The sequence below is a fragment of the Bos indicus x Bos taurus genome, chromosome 5 (genome assembly GCF_003369695.1).
Source record: "Bos indicus x Bos taurus breed Angus x Brahman F1 hybrid chromosome 5, Bos_hybrid_MaternalHap_v2.0, whole genome shotgun sequence".
NCBI classification, from domain to species: domain Eukaryota; kingdom Metazoa; phylum Chordata; class Mammalia; order Artiodactyla; family Bovidae; genus Bos; species Bos indicus x Bos taurus.
The window spans coordinates 42,606,695-42,621,409 of record NC_040080.1 but is presented as its reverse complement, the minus strand read 5'-3'; the positions used below and the strand labels follow the sequence as shown (position 1 = coordinate 42,621,409).

Genomic DNA, 14,715 nt, shown 5'->3' with positions numbered 1-14,715 from the left:
GGTTTGATACTGCTGCACCAGGAGGATAAGCTCAGTGGTCTTTTTTCCACCAAAGTGACACCTGAGTGAGCACATGTTCATTTGGAATGAAGAATTATTCACACAATTATTCAGAGCTTTTTCTGAGTTTTTTTACCCACTAAAAACACTCTTCACAAATCAGAAGATAGTTAATGACTTTCCGGAGTTACCAAATGTATAAACTTTGAAATTAACACAAGACTTATGGCATTAAAAAAAAATAGACTTTGTAGTGAAAGAATTTGAGCTCCAGGTGGGTCTCATTATTTTTTAACACTGAATGTCAAGAAGCACAGTAGGAATATTATAAGAAAAATCAGGGCTTAGTAAAATAACATGTGGCTTTTGGGACCCTGGATTTATTTTACTTGGTTAGATAACAATATTTTAAAAAATACAATGGAGTAGGCAGTTAATAACCTGAAAAAACAAGTTTCTGTGAGAATACATTATTTTGGGGTAATAATTCTTATATAAGGAGATCAAGACATTAAATGTCCCTTTAAAATTTTTTTGATTTCCTTTTCAAAGAGGGAGGCATTATGCATGAAACCCATTCTCCTGTCCCTACCTCCCCATAGAGGCCAGAGGTATGCAAACTCTTCTGTGCTCAGACCAAGAAGTCAGTTCCCTTCAGTTCTCCTATACCCTGTGGTCTCTTAGGCACTTAGTCACCTCATTGTCATTTCCAAGAGTCGATCAAAAAGTATGAGCTTGAGCCTTTTCTCTCCTGACACAAAAAGGAAGCTGGCCAGATTCCAGGGCCCAGGATTTATTTTTACATTTATATTAGCTATATGCAAGTAATTTATTGAATATGAAAATAAAGCATAACCATAGTTATGCTTTGTGAATTTTACACCATTTGCATTATATAAAATATAGAATTATTTTTGTTTTGGCACTGAATTGTGACAGCAAAAAGGGAATTGCATCACTGTACTGAACATCTCAAGATTTTGAAACCATCGAATCAATACTTTTTTTTTTTGAATCAATACTTTTTGAACAATCATTTCAAGTCTAAAAATAAAATACAGAGGTGCTTCATAACAAAACTGGTTGGGGGAGGTAGTAACTAACATTTGCCTAAATAATTAGTTGGGTAGTGTGAAAAATTTGGTGATATATAACATCTTAGAAATCATAATTTAATTTACAGTATATTAAGTCTAGGCTTCCCTGGTGGCTCAGTGGTAAAGACTCTGCCTGCTAATACAGAGACATGGATTCAGTCCCTCAGATGGGAAGATTCCCTGGAGAAGGAAATGGCAACCCACTCCAGTATTCTTGCCTGGAAAATCCCACAGACAGAGGAGTCTGACAGGCTACAGTCCATGGGGTTGCAAAAGAGTTAGACACAACTTAGCAACTAAACAAGAACAACATATTAAGTCTAAGTGATTAGCTGATATGATAAATATTAATCTTCATTATGAAGATATCTTTTCATACAAATACTTGCTAATGATAAACACTTTATGTACACAAAAATAAATGTCAATGGTGATAATGTAATATTTAGCTATTTCAGGAAGTGGGTTTTTCCCCCTTATTGGAGGGTTTGTTTTCCTTGGTCTAATTCTTTTGGGTACAGAAGGCTCTAGAAAAAATATCTATTGTATTAACTTAAAAACATTTGTATAGGGAATTCCCTGGAGGGCCAGTGGTTAAGACTCTGTGCTTCCACTAATGGGGGCCCGGGTTCGACCCTGGGCTGGGGAACTAAGGTCTTGCAAGCTGCATGGCATGGCCAAAAAATAATAAAATAAAATAAAAACACTTTCATGTAAAAGAATTGCTTGATCCAGGGTGTCCAGTAGAGGGCTCTGGAAAACAGCACAAAAGGTTTTATTTTAGATTTGTTAGAGTGGAATCTCGTGTATTTTCTTTGCACTTTGCCCTTTTAGATGACACACTAAATAACACTCATGATGCAGGAAGATGAACACGTACATTTTAAAGTCTTATCCCCATGAAGGAAAGTGAAGTTGGTCAGTTGTGTCCGACTCTTTATGACCCCACAGACTGTCGCATACAAGGCTCCTCTGTCCATGGGGTTTTCCAGGCAAGGGTACTGGAGCAGGTTGCCATTTCCTTCTCCAGAGGATCTCCCTGACCCAGGGATTGAACCCGGGTCTTCCACATTGCAGGCAGACACTACCATTTGAGCCACCAGGGAAGCCATGTACCACACCTTATCCCCATGTACCACACCTAACCTTGCAAGAGAAAACTGTTACCTTGTTGCAAACATTGCTCTCAGGGATGAGAAAGTTGCTGCATCTTCTTTCAAAGCCTTCAGTTCATTTCTAAGTTTTGTCATAGTTTCAGTCACCATCGCCTTTTCATTTTCATATTTGTTCTTGAGATTAGCTAATGCCACCTCAGCTGTCTAAAGCAGAAAAATGACAGGGCTTACAATTTTCTATCAGGAAAATCTATCATACACATTTCTTCATGCTGGGTCTATTTCTTTCATAAATAAAAAGTAAAATTGTCTAGGTTGAATTTCATATAAACATATATGTATACTTTGGACATAGGGCAATTTTTTATGTCAAAACATAAATATCAATCTATAATATGGATAAATTGCCCTAGAAGCCAGCTGTGAACCAGAGTCATTATCAGTGACTAAGGGAAAGATATATAATAGTGTAGTAAATATTTAATGCAGATTATTGAGAATATGGGATTTTCAGATATGAAGGAATCAAAATGAAACTTTATATAAGAAGGATTTTATCAAGAAGTTAGGGAAGGAGCACAGCTTCCAAAGGAAATACAATAGAACTCAAATATACTTGTGTCATCTCTGCGCAGTGGATCTGAAACATAATAGAATAAAAGGCACAAGTCATTGCGATTTATAACATGAGTATGACAAACTATAAATCTGTATTATATATTTAAGGAAAAGAATTAACAAAGAATCAATTCTTTCCTACGTCTTAGTATATAATTTCTTTAATAAATTACAGTCAAATTCTTTTTCACAATCTTCATAAAAGCAGATATATATATATATATATGCATGTGCATGCTCAGTTTCTCCGTCATGTCCAGCTCTTTGTGATCTCATGGGCTGTAGCCCTCCAGGCTCCTCTGTCTATGGAATTCTCTAGGCAAGAGTGGGTTGCCATTTCCTACTCCAGCTATATATATATATATATATATATATGTAAAATTGGATGTGCTACCCAAGCAAGCACCACAATATTGAATGAATTAAAATATTTGTTTGAATTTGGGCATGTTTAAAGTTCTTGGAATTAAGAGGGTTTCTAAGTGAGAACTAGCCTGACACAGAGTACGAAATAAAAACCAAACAAAAAATGCTGGCTAAATCAATGTATAAAATCAATGTACATTTAGGGACTGCCTGTTTGAAGTATAGCTTCCATGGTATTCATACTGAAGCCAAACTAGAAACAAACCATTTTTACAAACTACTAACTATAGCTTTTCAGAGTGTGTAAAATATTCAATGCTAATGAAAAAAGCCCATTACTAATGAAAAAACCCACTAGTAACAGGATTTCCCAGAAAGACTACCATGGTTCCTTAGCATTTCTTTTCGTGCTTCAAGTGGAGAGCTTCAGCTTCAACTTTCTTATACAAAGTGCCAATCCATCTATAGAGATAAATAGATTCTTTTTTAAATTAAAACAATGTTGGGATAGCAATGTAGTTGGTTAATGTTTTTATTCTAAAGTCACAACTTAATTGTTTTAAAAATTTTTATTGTTAACATAACAATAATTTGATTGAATTTAACTTTAGATTAAAAGAAGTTACTCATAAAATACTTCAATATGTTCTGCAGTGCTGTAACTCAGTGGAATCTTTAGAAATATTATAGATTCAGAAAGTTACCCATAATGCAGAAATGAACCTGGGGAAAATGGGAGCTGTTTAAATTTTTTAAAAATTTAGACACAAAATCATTAAGAACAGAGAGTGAAGTTGTGAAAATGTAAATGTAACGAGTTTGTAAGCATGTGGAACCACATGGTCAGTTATCTAAGAGGAGAAGAGAAGAAAGTGATAGTAGAGCAAGATCTGAAATAGAAGTACAAAGTCATTTATTATTTGTGAAAAATGCCCCCAAAGGACTCAGCATCGTTTGTAGATTTTTGTCCACAAGACTGCATAAAGCTTTTTCGGAATTAAGGAGGTCTAAGACCCATTAGCAGACTTGCTGACATCTGCATTTACCACATTCTCCTGAAATTTATTTTTTAAATAAAAAAATCTTGTTTCTAGCCACAGAGATCTAGATTAATTAGTTACTTTCTTTGCAATGTTCCCATAAATTGGATTACAGTATATCTAATATCAAATTGTAATTATCTGTTCTACTCTGACATCCCCATAAGTCTGTGAATCCTTTTCTGGAAGTCAGGGACCATGTACTGGCCTTCTTTGAATCTTTGGCATTCATCATAGCCTAGTAGTATAAAGAGGGTCCTTTCTAAACATTTACTTATTTCATCAGAAGACACTATGCTTATTAAAAACCTTAAGATATATGAAAAGAGTTATAAAGAATGCAGAACACTTATTTTAATAAAAACAGGATTCTCTTTTTTTCCTCTATGACAGAATTCTTAGCTTAGCCTTAATGATAAACATTCCACAATGTCTAAATATACTGGATGTCCTCTGTAGATACCTGAGCCATTCATGGCACACAGCATCACAGCAATAGCCCTAACATCATTAAAATGTAAACTAAAGGCATGGCTAGAAATGTGTTTACATTTAATTTACTGAGGCCATATGAGATGTGACACTAATGTAATGCAAATAGTACCACAAACCACTGTGAAAATTAAAATTCACCCAGAAATGCTTTGTACTGCTCTTAATTCCTACAGCACTGTTTACACCACTCTAAAGTGCTTGATGATTGGTCCTATCTTGTAAACAGTTACAGGCATATACTGAAATTCTACTAGATTACTAGTCACTTATTTTTGCATCCCTACTTACTAACTGCCATAAAATATGCAATTAGTGAATGCTTATTGACAAATTCTCTTGGTTGATCAACCATGCTTACCTATACATCTATGTCAGTTAAACATTTCAACACCTGTATTATAGACCTCCAAATTATAACAACAGGTTTATGGTAACTGAAGATAAAGAGGGTAGAAAGCTTGACTGTAGATACCCATTTAAATGCAAACGGAAAAGGATGTCTGAATCTGAAATTAACTTTCACTTTCCAACACTAGTATTGCTTACATTTGCAAGAAGTTATTTGATGCTTTGTTGCTTCTCTTTATTGATATTCTTTATTCACCACCCTTTTCAAAGGTGTTTGTCAAGTCTCACTTTCCAGAGAAACTAGACAGAGGTTAAAAATATCTTCCCACCTGTATTTCACAGCACTGTCACTCAGGTAAAGTTTGAGGGTAAAACACAAATACAGACAGACATCAAAGAGATCTAGGAGTTGGTAGAATCATGTGGTAGCATTCCTGCTTATGCCCTAAGGACAAGATCTATGGTTAGGAAATTTTTTCTACTGTTTAAGCTGTGACTCAGGTAAATTAACATCCCAAATGGACCTAAATTTCAGATAAGTGGTCACTGACGGAGTTAGTGCATAATTTATTTTCTCTCTCTGCCTCTCTCTGCTCCAGCTGCCTACCAGAGAGCCTTGCCAGCCTATTCTGCATCCCTCCATCTCCCTTTTCTACACTCAATGATTGCTGGGCTCCAGGTAAGTACTGCCAGGACTGCCTTTCTGCATATGCAACTGGATTTTCTCTGTTTCTGCTTTAAATTCCTCACTTCTACCTTAGTAAGGCATAGCTACTCTCCTGTCTCATCCATTCACGCACTTCAAGGAAACTATTAGGTTCTGATCTGGCTCTGATCACAGTTCATTTTATTTCTCTGCTGACCAGGAATCTGAACTCTCATCCTGATGGTGGTAATAGTAGTGTTAGTCACTTAGTCATGTCTGACTCTTTGTGACCCCATGGACTGTAGCCCTCCAGGCTCTTCTGTCCATGGAATTCCCCAGGCAAGAATACAGGAGTGGGTTGCCATTTCCTTCTCCCATCCTGATGGTAGTGGACACTAAAAACATTCAGGCATAAACTAAAGTGTTGGCTAGCATAGCTCATCAGTAGAATGAGATCACCTGTTTGTTGGCTTTCAGCACCGCTCTCAGTGTGGCGATCTGCTCCCGTTTGGTGCTCAGCAGGGACTTGAGCTTGAGGATCTCTTCCATTAGGGCTTCCTTGTCTTTATCGATCATGGGGGCCAGCTCCCGTGCTGCAGCTCTTTGACGAGACAGTTGCAAGGACCGGTCCACAGCTTTCTGCAGATGTTTGATTTGGTCCCGGATTATGGCATTAAGGTTGTAGATATTCATTGGCTCTTTGCGAATGTCACTTGTATCTAATACTGGAGAAGATGGTGGGGCAGTAATAACAGGAGAGATGGTGGGGGTCTTAGTTGGACTTGGTTCTTTGCTGGCCTCTGTGTTTTCTTTTGAAACTGGTTCAGGTGAGGTCCTTGTTTCTACTGGGGATGACACACCCCGCCTGACCAACCGTGGAGACAAAAGTCCCCTGGGATCATCGGGGCCTTTCAGGCTGCCACTACGGGTAACTCTACTTTGCCTGTAGTAGTCCAACATGACCCTGTTAGGGGTTTCATTATTACACAGACATACATGATGGTAAAGCTGAGCAAGCTCCTCACTAAATGTCACCAATTCATCCTGGGCTGTATTAAGGGTATTGTGATTTTCATTGGCTATGCTGGTCATCTTTTGCAACTCATTCTCCATGTGGGCCATCTTCTCTCCACTCTCCTTGGTGGTCTTCTCAAGGCTTGTAACCTGCTCATCATACATTTGGATCTTACTCTCATACTTGGCCTTCTCTTCAGTATAGTTTTCTATAGATTTATTATATTTCTCCTTTAAGGCCTTAATTTCAGCTTTCAAATCGATCACCTCAGTTACTGCCACCCTGTATTTGCATTCAAGGATCTCTAAGCCATTGATGTCCACCTCATAGTCATGGGCCTCCTCCCCTGAGTCCCGGCCCTTTTCCCCATCTAGCTCCTTGAGCTCCTTGCTGCTCTGTAGGCCCCTCATGGCATTAACATGCTCCGTGAGCCGGTGCACCCGTTCGTGCTGTTCCGTCAGTGCCCCCTTGGTGTGTTCCAGCTGTGTCTGTGACTCCTGGAGATTGGCCAGAAGAATGGCCTTTTCCCGTTCTACCTGCAATGGTAAAAGAAAGTCTTTGAGTGACTTCAAGGCAATGCCAGTGATGAACTTGACCCATTCACATTTGGACACATATACATTTCAAAAATGCAGAAGAGACGATACTCCTGTTACTACAAATTGAATTGGAGTGTGTTTTTTTATTTTAGTTCTGGTAGGTCAATCAATCAAAAGGTACATCATTCCAAAAGAATTATGCTCTGTATATTTACCTATCCAAATTCTTATGCCTTATACACAAGTAAATCTGGATAAGCTTCAGTTTGATAATCTATAAAATGAGCATAACAATCCTTGTCTCCTAGGGACATTTGGGTGATTCAGTAAGACAGTGAACTTAAAAGGTATTATAATGCTGGGCTTCCCTGACAACTCAGTGGTAAAGAATCCACCTGCCAGTGCAGGAGATACGGGTTCTATTCCTGGGTCAGGAAGATCCCCTGGAGAAGGAAATGGCAACCCATTCCAGTATTCTTGTCTGGGAAATCCCATGGACAGAGGAGCCTGGTGGGCTACAGTCCATGGCATCACAAAGAAGTGGACACCACTTGGTGACTAAAAAACTACAACAACAATTATAACGTTAGAGCTTGTTAACATTTGGGTAACTGTGGTCCAGTTCCCATGCTTATATGGTTCTACATGACAAACACATTTATTTTACAAATTTGTATTTGTATATGCAAAAATAACTCATCTCAGAGTTAGGATATATTTGAATATAAATCCTCTTAGCTGGGTTTCATTAGATACAACAGATTGTATTTGTATATAGCTGAAGATGAACTGATTTAGTCAGACTACTAAGCAATAATTTCAAGTGAAAATCCATATGGTAGTTGATGAAAAGTCAAGACATTTGAATTTTTGATGATAAAAGAGACAGAAAATCTCCTAAATAGTCTATGTAGGTAATGTACACAATCTCAATGAAATGGATTGTTTCAGGAGTTTTTTTTTTTTTTTTCCCTCTCTTTCTCTTGAAAACTAAGTGAATTTTTCCTGAACAGTCTAAGTCATTATTTGATTAGTATACAAGAATACAATACGAAAAGCTGAGTTCAGAAAGCTTTTTATTGGGGCTGGTGCACTGGGACGACCCAGAGGGATGGTACAGGGAGGGAGGAGGGAGGAAGGTTCAGGATGGGGAACACATGTATACCTGTGGCAGATTCATGTTGACGTATGGCAAAACCAATACAATATTGTAAAGTTAAAAAATAAAATAAACTTAAAAAAAAAAAAAGCTTTTGGATAAGCTAAAAACTGGATCAAAACAAAATGTACTGAATATGTCTCAGGTTTGTTTTAGAGGCAGCAGTATTATGATGATTGAGATAATGCCTTTAGGAGAGTTTCCAACCCTGGACTTTGCTAATTCTCATTTAATGTAAATATTTTCTAAGTCTCAATTATAAATCTATCAGTTTCTTCATAATAGCACCTCCAGAAAACATCAAATAGAATACTGTCTCTGTCATATATATATGCTCCACATACAGTACTAATTTCTACACTTAATATATTTCTGGTGGAATCTTTTGAATAGGGAATGATATCCAAATTTTATACACACACACACGTATATGTGTGTGTGTATTTTTTCTGGACAATTAAGGCTGTTCTGCCCTCCTCCAAAAAAAAGATAACTAAATTGTGGATAATTTTGTATAACTCTGGCATTACATTTTTCACTCAGCTATTGAGGCTTGAAGTACTATTGAGGCTTGAAGTACTAAACTGTATTTGAATTTCAGAGAGCAGAGTTTAAACTATTTAAAATACATTGTGCTTTGAATTATTAAATGCAAGGCACTTTAAAGTTTAAAATTACTATTCATTTTAATTGTATATTTTAATCTCCATTTGTGAAGAACTTATTCAAGAGAGACTAGCTGAGTTAAATATTATAGTCTTCTATAATTATATATAAATAATATATAATCTACAATGACTAAGAACATTTGCTTTATTTCTCTTCCTACAATCTCTATCTTCTATCTGAAACTGAAGATTTTATTTCGTGTAGTAGGGCTGGTTGTTTTGCCAGAAAACCTGAGTGAGTAATTTTTTGGCCACACGGCATGCAGGACCTTAGTTCCCTGACTAGGGATTGAACCTGTGTACCCTCAGTGGAAGCACAGAACCTTAACCACTGGACCACCAGGGAAGTCCCATCCCATAGAAATTATGTTTAATTTCACTGAGTGTTTACTTTTAAATAAACATGTTAACATGTATTGAGTACTGATAAATCCTTTTTGAAGGAACAAAAGAAAAGATACCGGGATTTGCTTGTTAATATTAGGACTTTGACAGGAAAAGAAATAAAAGCTGTTCTATGAGTTATTAATTTCCATAAAGTCTTTATCCTGGTCATCTGACTCTCAATTTGACACCTGAATGACTGGTGTGATTTTTGTAATGGGATACATAGTAAGGGCTTCCCAGGTGTGGTAAAGAACCTGCCTGTCAATGCAGGAGACATAAGAGACGGGTTCAATCCCTGGATTGGGATGATCCCCTGGAGGAGGTCATAGCAACCCATTCCAGTATTCTTGCCCGGAGAATCCCATTCCTGAGGAGCCTGGCGGGCTATGGTCGATAGGGTCACAAAGAGTCGGACACAACTGAGCGACTTCACTTTCACTTTTCACTTTCATGCATTGGAGAAGGAAATGGCAACCCACTCCAGTATTCTTGCCTGGAGAATCCCAGGGACGGGAGAGCCTGGTGGGCTGCCATCTATGGGGTCGCACAGAATCGGACATGACTGAAGCAACTTAGCAGCAGCAGCAGCAGCAAACTGGACAAAGACTCAGAAAAAAAAAAAAAAAAAAAAGGCGCAGGGGGGAGGGGAGGGACTTTTTCAAGTCATTCTAAGAGCCAATATTACTCTGATACCAAAACCAAAGAAAAGAAAACCCCAGGCCAGTGTCTCTTATGAATACAGACACAAAAATCTTGAACAAAATACTTGTAAACTGAATCCAGCTAAAAAACATGACCAAGTGGGGTTTTTTTTTTGGTGTAATGAATTGACTGTGGTGATGACTACATAACTGTGTAATTTACTAAAAAACACTGAATTACACTCTTTAAATGGGTGGATTGTGTGAATAATCACCATAAAGCAGTTCTTAAAAAAAACTGTATAGACTCATCCCTTGTTGTTCAATCATGGATGCTTTTATTATGTTTACTGGTGGATGGTTTAAAAAAAAAAGTAAATGTTTACTGGTGGATGATTTAAAAAAAAAGTAAGACTTCTGAGAAATATGTTTGCCTAAAGCTTATTAAAGGTAATCTTTAACTGTAAAGTTTATAATAGTTTGACAACTTAAGCTGTCAACTTTGTCCTCGGAAACTGTATTTGTCACATTATGTTTTAAAAACCAGGAACTGACCAATCTTGTCTTAATTAATTTCATCTCATAAATATTCTGTGAGTCTTTGTTAAACACAGATAATTGATTGGTTTGACTTTCTTTCTGTGTAGCAACTCCACTTCCAAGGCTTTTGACTTTGAATAAATGACATAACATATTTGTGCCTCAGTTTCCCTGTCTGTAAAATGGGGATAACACCATATACCTCTTAGTTGTTATAAACACCCACCAATAAAGCAAACATACATAAATTGCTTTGAACTCTTTGGAGACATACATAACATTTCTATCACTATAGGAAAAATTAAAATTGCCTTTAACAAACTGTATCTGAACACAATATGAATCGCCATTTCTTCCACATCCATAAGGAAACAACAAAACTTATTAATTTCAGTTTTACAGAAATATTACTGTTTTCTCACATCACACATGAAATTACATAGCTAGAATGATATTAAAGAAAACAATCCAGAGAGTTTCTCCTGTTTAGTCTGACTCTGTGTGATATGAAGTTGAGTTCAGTTCAGTTCAGTTGCTCAGTCGTGTCCTACTCTTTGCGACCCCATGGACACAGCACTCCAGGCTGCATGAACAGAAGTTCACAGTGAACAGAGATTATTTATCAAAGGTACAAATTTTAGCACAAGCATAGAGACTCCTTTAATAGATTATATTATTTAGTGTTCCCGGGCAGGATCTACTTATTTTCATTCTAATAAAATGAATTAAGCTACTTGTCACTGGGAATTACTATTGTACTCTATTTGAAATAACTGAGTTTTGACAGTGATCCAACTCTGGGAGTCACTATTTAAATTGTAGTTAGTATAGGTTTTTGTATTTATTATTACCATTTCCCAGCAGATGGCAGTATGATACCCTGAAAAAAAAAAGGTCCACTTCCTCAAGATATAATACTGCCATCTCCATCTGCTGAGAAATGATAATTATAAATATAAAGGGGATCTCCCCTACCCGCCTCCTCCCTCACCATTTCCAAGCAAGGTATCATAGAGACTAGTGATGGGGGCTAATTTATTACCTTCCCCTTTGTAAATGCACCTCAGAGAAGTGAAGCAATTCACCCAACATTCCTGATACCCACGGCTGAAACAGAGGTTTTTTTTTTTTCTTTTCAGAAAGAAGTTGAGTAAATACTCTTAGATGGGAAAACAATTTATACGCACAGATGGAATTGTATAAGTTAAGAAAAAGATGATAGGCTTTGACTCAGGCCTGCTGTTTTCAGAGGGTTTCTTTAACCCTAAGAAAGAAAATCTTAAAAGCTGCATATTCCCTGGTAGAGGGTGTCACATCCCTCTCTCTGCCCTTCTACAAATGAAATTAAATTTGTTTTTCACTTGTGAATCTGTCTTCACTTTAATTATTAGACCAGCCAAAGAACCTAGAAGGGAAGAGGGGAAATTTTTTCCATCCCTATACTTTCTATAGTCAGAATATTTAATTTCAAAACACATCTGGCCCCAAGTGTTTCAGATGGCCATAGTGAAAGTGAATTTTATTGCCTCCTCCGAAGGTCCAAAACAATGATGCTGACACAGAATGTGTTACAAGGGGCTGAGAAATGGAATATTTCCTGTCATATCAGGAGACAAAAGATGTCACAGGCATCAGCGATTGTACCCACAACTGCAGACGAACTGGTGAGCCCTGAGGGAACTCAGGAAGGAAAGAATACCTGCTATCTAGCAGCCATCAGACTGCAGCCACTTCCAACAGTGAACCCCGAGAAAAGTCAGGATGTGAAAGCAGAGGATACTGGCCCCAGACAGCTGAGGTGCATATCAAAGGAATGATTTCAGTGAGCCCAGACTCTTGCATCTTCCCTTACACGGAAAAGCGCTAAATTCCTTGAGATATCTGGTTTTCCTTTAATCAACAATAATCTGTTGACTTTCAGACCATCTGCCCTTTGTTGCAAAACTTCTGTATAACTTGGCTCATTCCCTTGCCTCCTCAGAGCAGTTCTTCAGGGTTACCTTTAATGATGCTTCCCAGGCTTGAAGTCCTAAAAATTGTCGCTGCATAAAACATAACTCTCGACCTTTGAGAGGCTCAGTTGGTAAAGAATCTGCCTGTAATGAGGGAGACCTGGGTTTGATTCCTGGATTGGGAAGATCCCCTGGAGAAGGGAAAGGCTACCCACTCCAATATTCTGGCCTAGAGAATTCCATGGACTGTATAGTCCTTAGGGTCGCAAAGAGTCAGGCACGACTGAGCAAATTTTACTTCCCTTTACTTCTCAACTTGTACATTATGAATATTTTTAAAGTCAACAGTGCCTAAGTGTTGTTTATTAGAATTGCCATTTTATTTTCAAGGCTCATTCACATCAGTGCCAAATGCAATAACTTCTAGGCAATGTCTACTGTAATGTTTATATAATTTACAGGAATTAAACATAAAGAAACACACAGCTAAGGAAAAGTTCAGATTATAAAGAAATTATGCACGAGAGTATACGTTCTGCTATACTTGTGTTCAACAGTTCGAATGAGATAAGTTCTTACAAAAAATGCTGATTACAAGAAAAACAGGTGTTCACTTTACTTACAACAAAATTAGAAGTTACTGTTCCTAGTGTGAGATTAGAAGCTTCAAATTCATTCCTGTGTTAAGCCTGGTTTTTGTAACTAAATTAGAAGCATACTTTGGGAATAAAAGGCCCTATGCATATCCCTCTACAGCTTAACAAATCGTCACATCAATTAAGCACTCATGAAAGATTCAAAGGTACAAAGTTTTCTCATATATTAAAGAATAGTTTACCTAGCCAAGTTTTTCTCACTGTAACTTTTTGCTGAATGAACACTGCTTTTCAGACTGTCTCATGCTTTGAGTTTTAGCTGTCACCTTTCTGTATTCCCACCAGCAACGACATTACTCCCATGTGAGATTACAATTCTTGAGCTAATCATCCAATAGTAACAGTTAATAGTAATAATAATAGTTAAATAAATGGAGTGCTTAACAAATTAAAGACACTGTGGAGTTGAAATAGTGATAATAGTTCATAATTATTGAGCATTTATCATGTGTTTGGCCTTGTTCTAAGCACTCTATGTACATTAATTCATAAGTTCATGACACTTTGAGGAAAGTAAAATGTGTCCCAATTTTATGGGAGAAAATGCTGTCCTTCTAAGAATGACTCTCAACTAGAGGCTGACCCTTGGGATGTTTGAAAAGTGTGGGACTTTTTGGTCAGTACATCTATGAGGAGAGGTAACTAGTATTTAATGGTTGGGAGCAGAGATGCTAAACCTCCTGTAAATCATCAGCCAGGCTCAGACAATGAGGAACTACCCCATCACAAATGCTGCAAGGTGGTTCCCACTGAGAACCACTCTCTTACTGAGAACGTGTTCTCCATCATTCTTTTTATTAAACTACTCTTCTCTTTTGGACTTTTGTATTCCCCAGCTCAGATGACATTTAGCATTATATAAAACTGAGAACAGCTCTGAGCTTTCAACCAAATAGGTGATCTGGTTGAAAACTTTCAAGCTCTTTTACCCATAAAACCCCTACTTCCTCATATATTTTACACACTATCACCAAAATAAAAAGAAACAAAAGCTTCCATTCAGTAACCTTTCATCCTAAAGCAACAAACATGATAGTTTCAGAAAAATTTTACATTAATTCTATTCAGTTTGAGGGCATACATTCTTATAAATACATGTCACATAAACTCTTTTTTACAAGGAAATATGTTTTCTATTCACTTGCATATATTAGTGTAAACTAATAGAAAAGTATTAACTACACAGAACTGGACTTTGCAGCCAACTAAAACTATAAGAAATTAATTTTCTTCCAGTGTCCATATTTTCTTACCTTGATTGAAATTGAACACTGAGAAAACAAATTCTCACTAATTATCTTTCAGCAGCTAAAAGCACTGGAGAGGCAATGGCACCCACTCCAGTACTCTTGCCTGGAAAATTCCATGGACAGAGCCTGGAAGGCTGCAGTCCATGGGGTTGCTGAGGGTCAGTCACGACTGAGCGACTTCAC

The 14,715-nt window shown here is 37.2% G+C and overlaps 1 protein-coding gene across 7 annotated transcripts in view; it reads right to left on the bottom strand.

Annotated features, from left to right (window-relative positions):
• Positions 1–14,715, bottom strand: part of BICD1 (BICD cargo adaptor 1) — a 253,436-nt gene that overhangs the window by 38,798 nt on the left and 199,923 nt on the right. For all 7 annotated transcript variants that reach the window (XM_027541683.1, XM_027541678.1, XM_027541679.1 and 4 more), the window contains exons 5-6: positions 6,185–7,276; positions 2,265–2,416 (exon numbers count right to left, since the gene is read on the bottom strand). In XM_027541683.1, the coding sequence (XP_027397484.1) occupies positions 2,265–2,416; positions 6,185–7,276 (1,244 nt within the window). The remainder of the gene's footprint in view (positions 1–2,264; positions 2,417–6,184; positions 7,277–14,715) is intronic.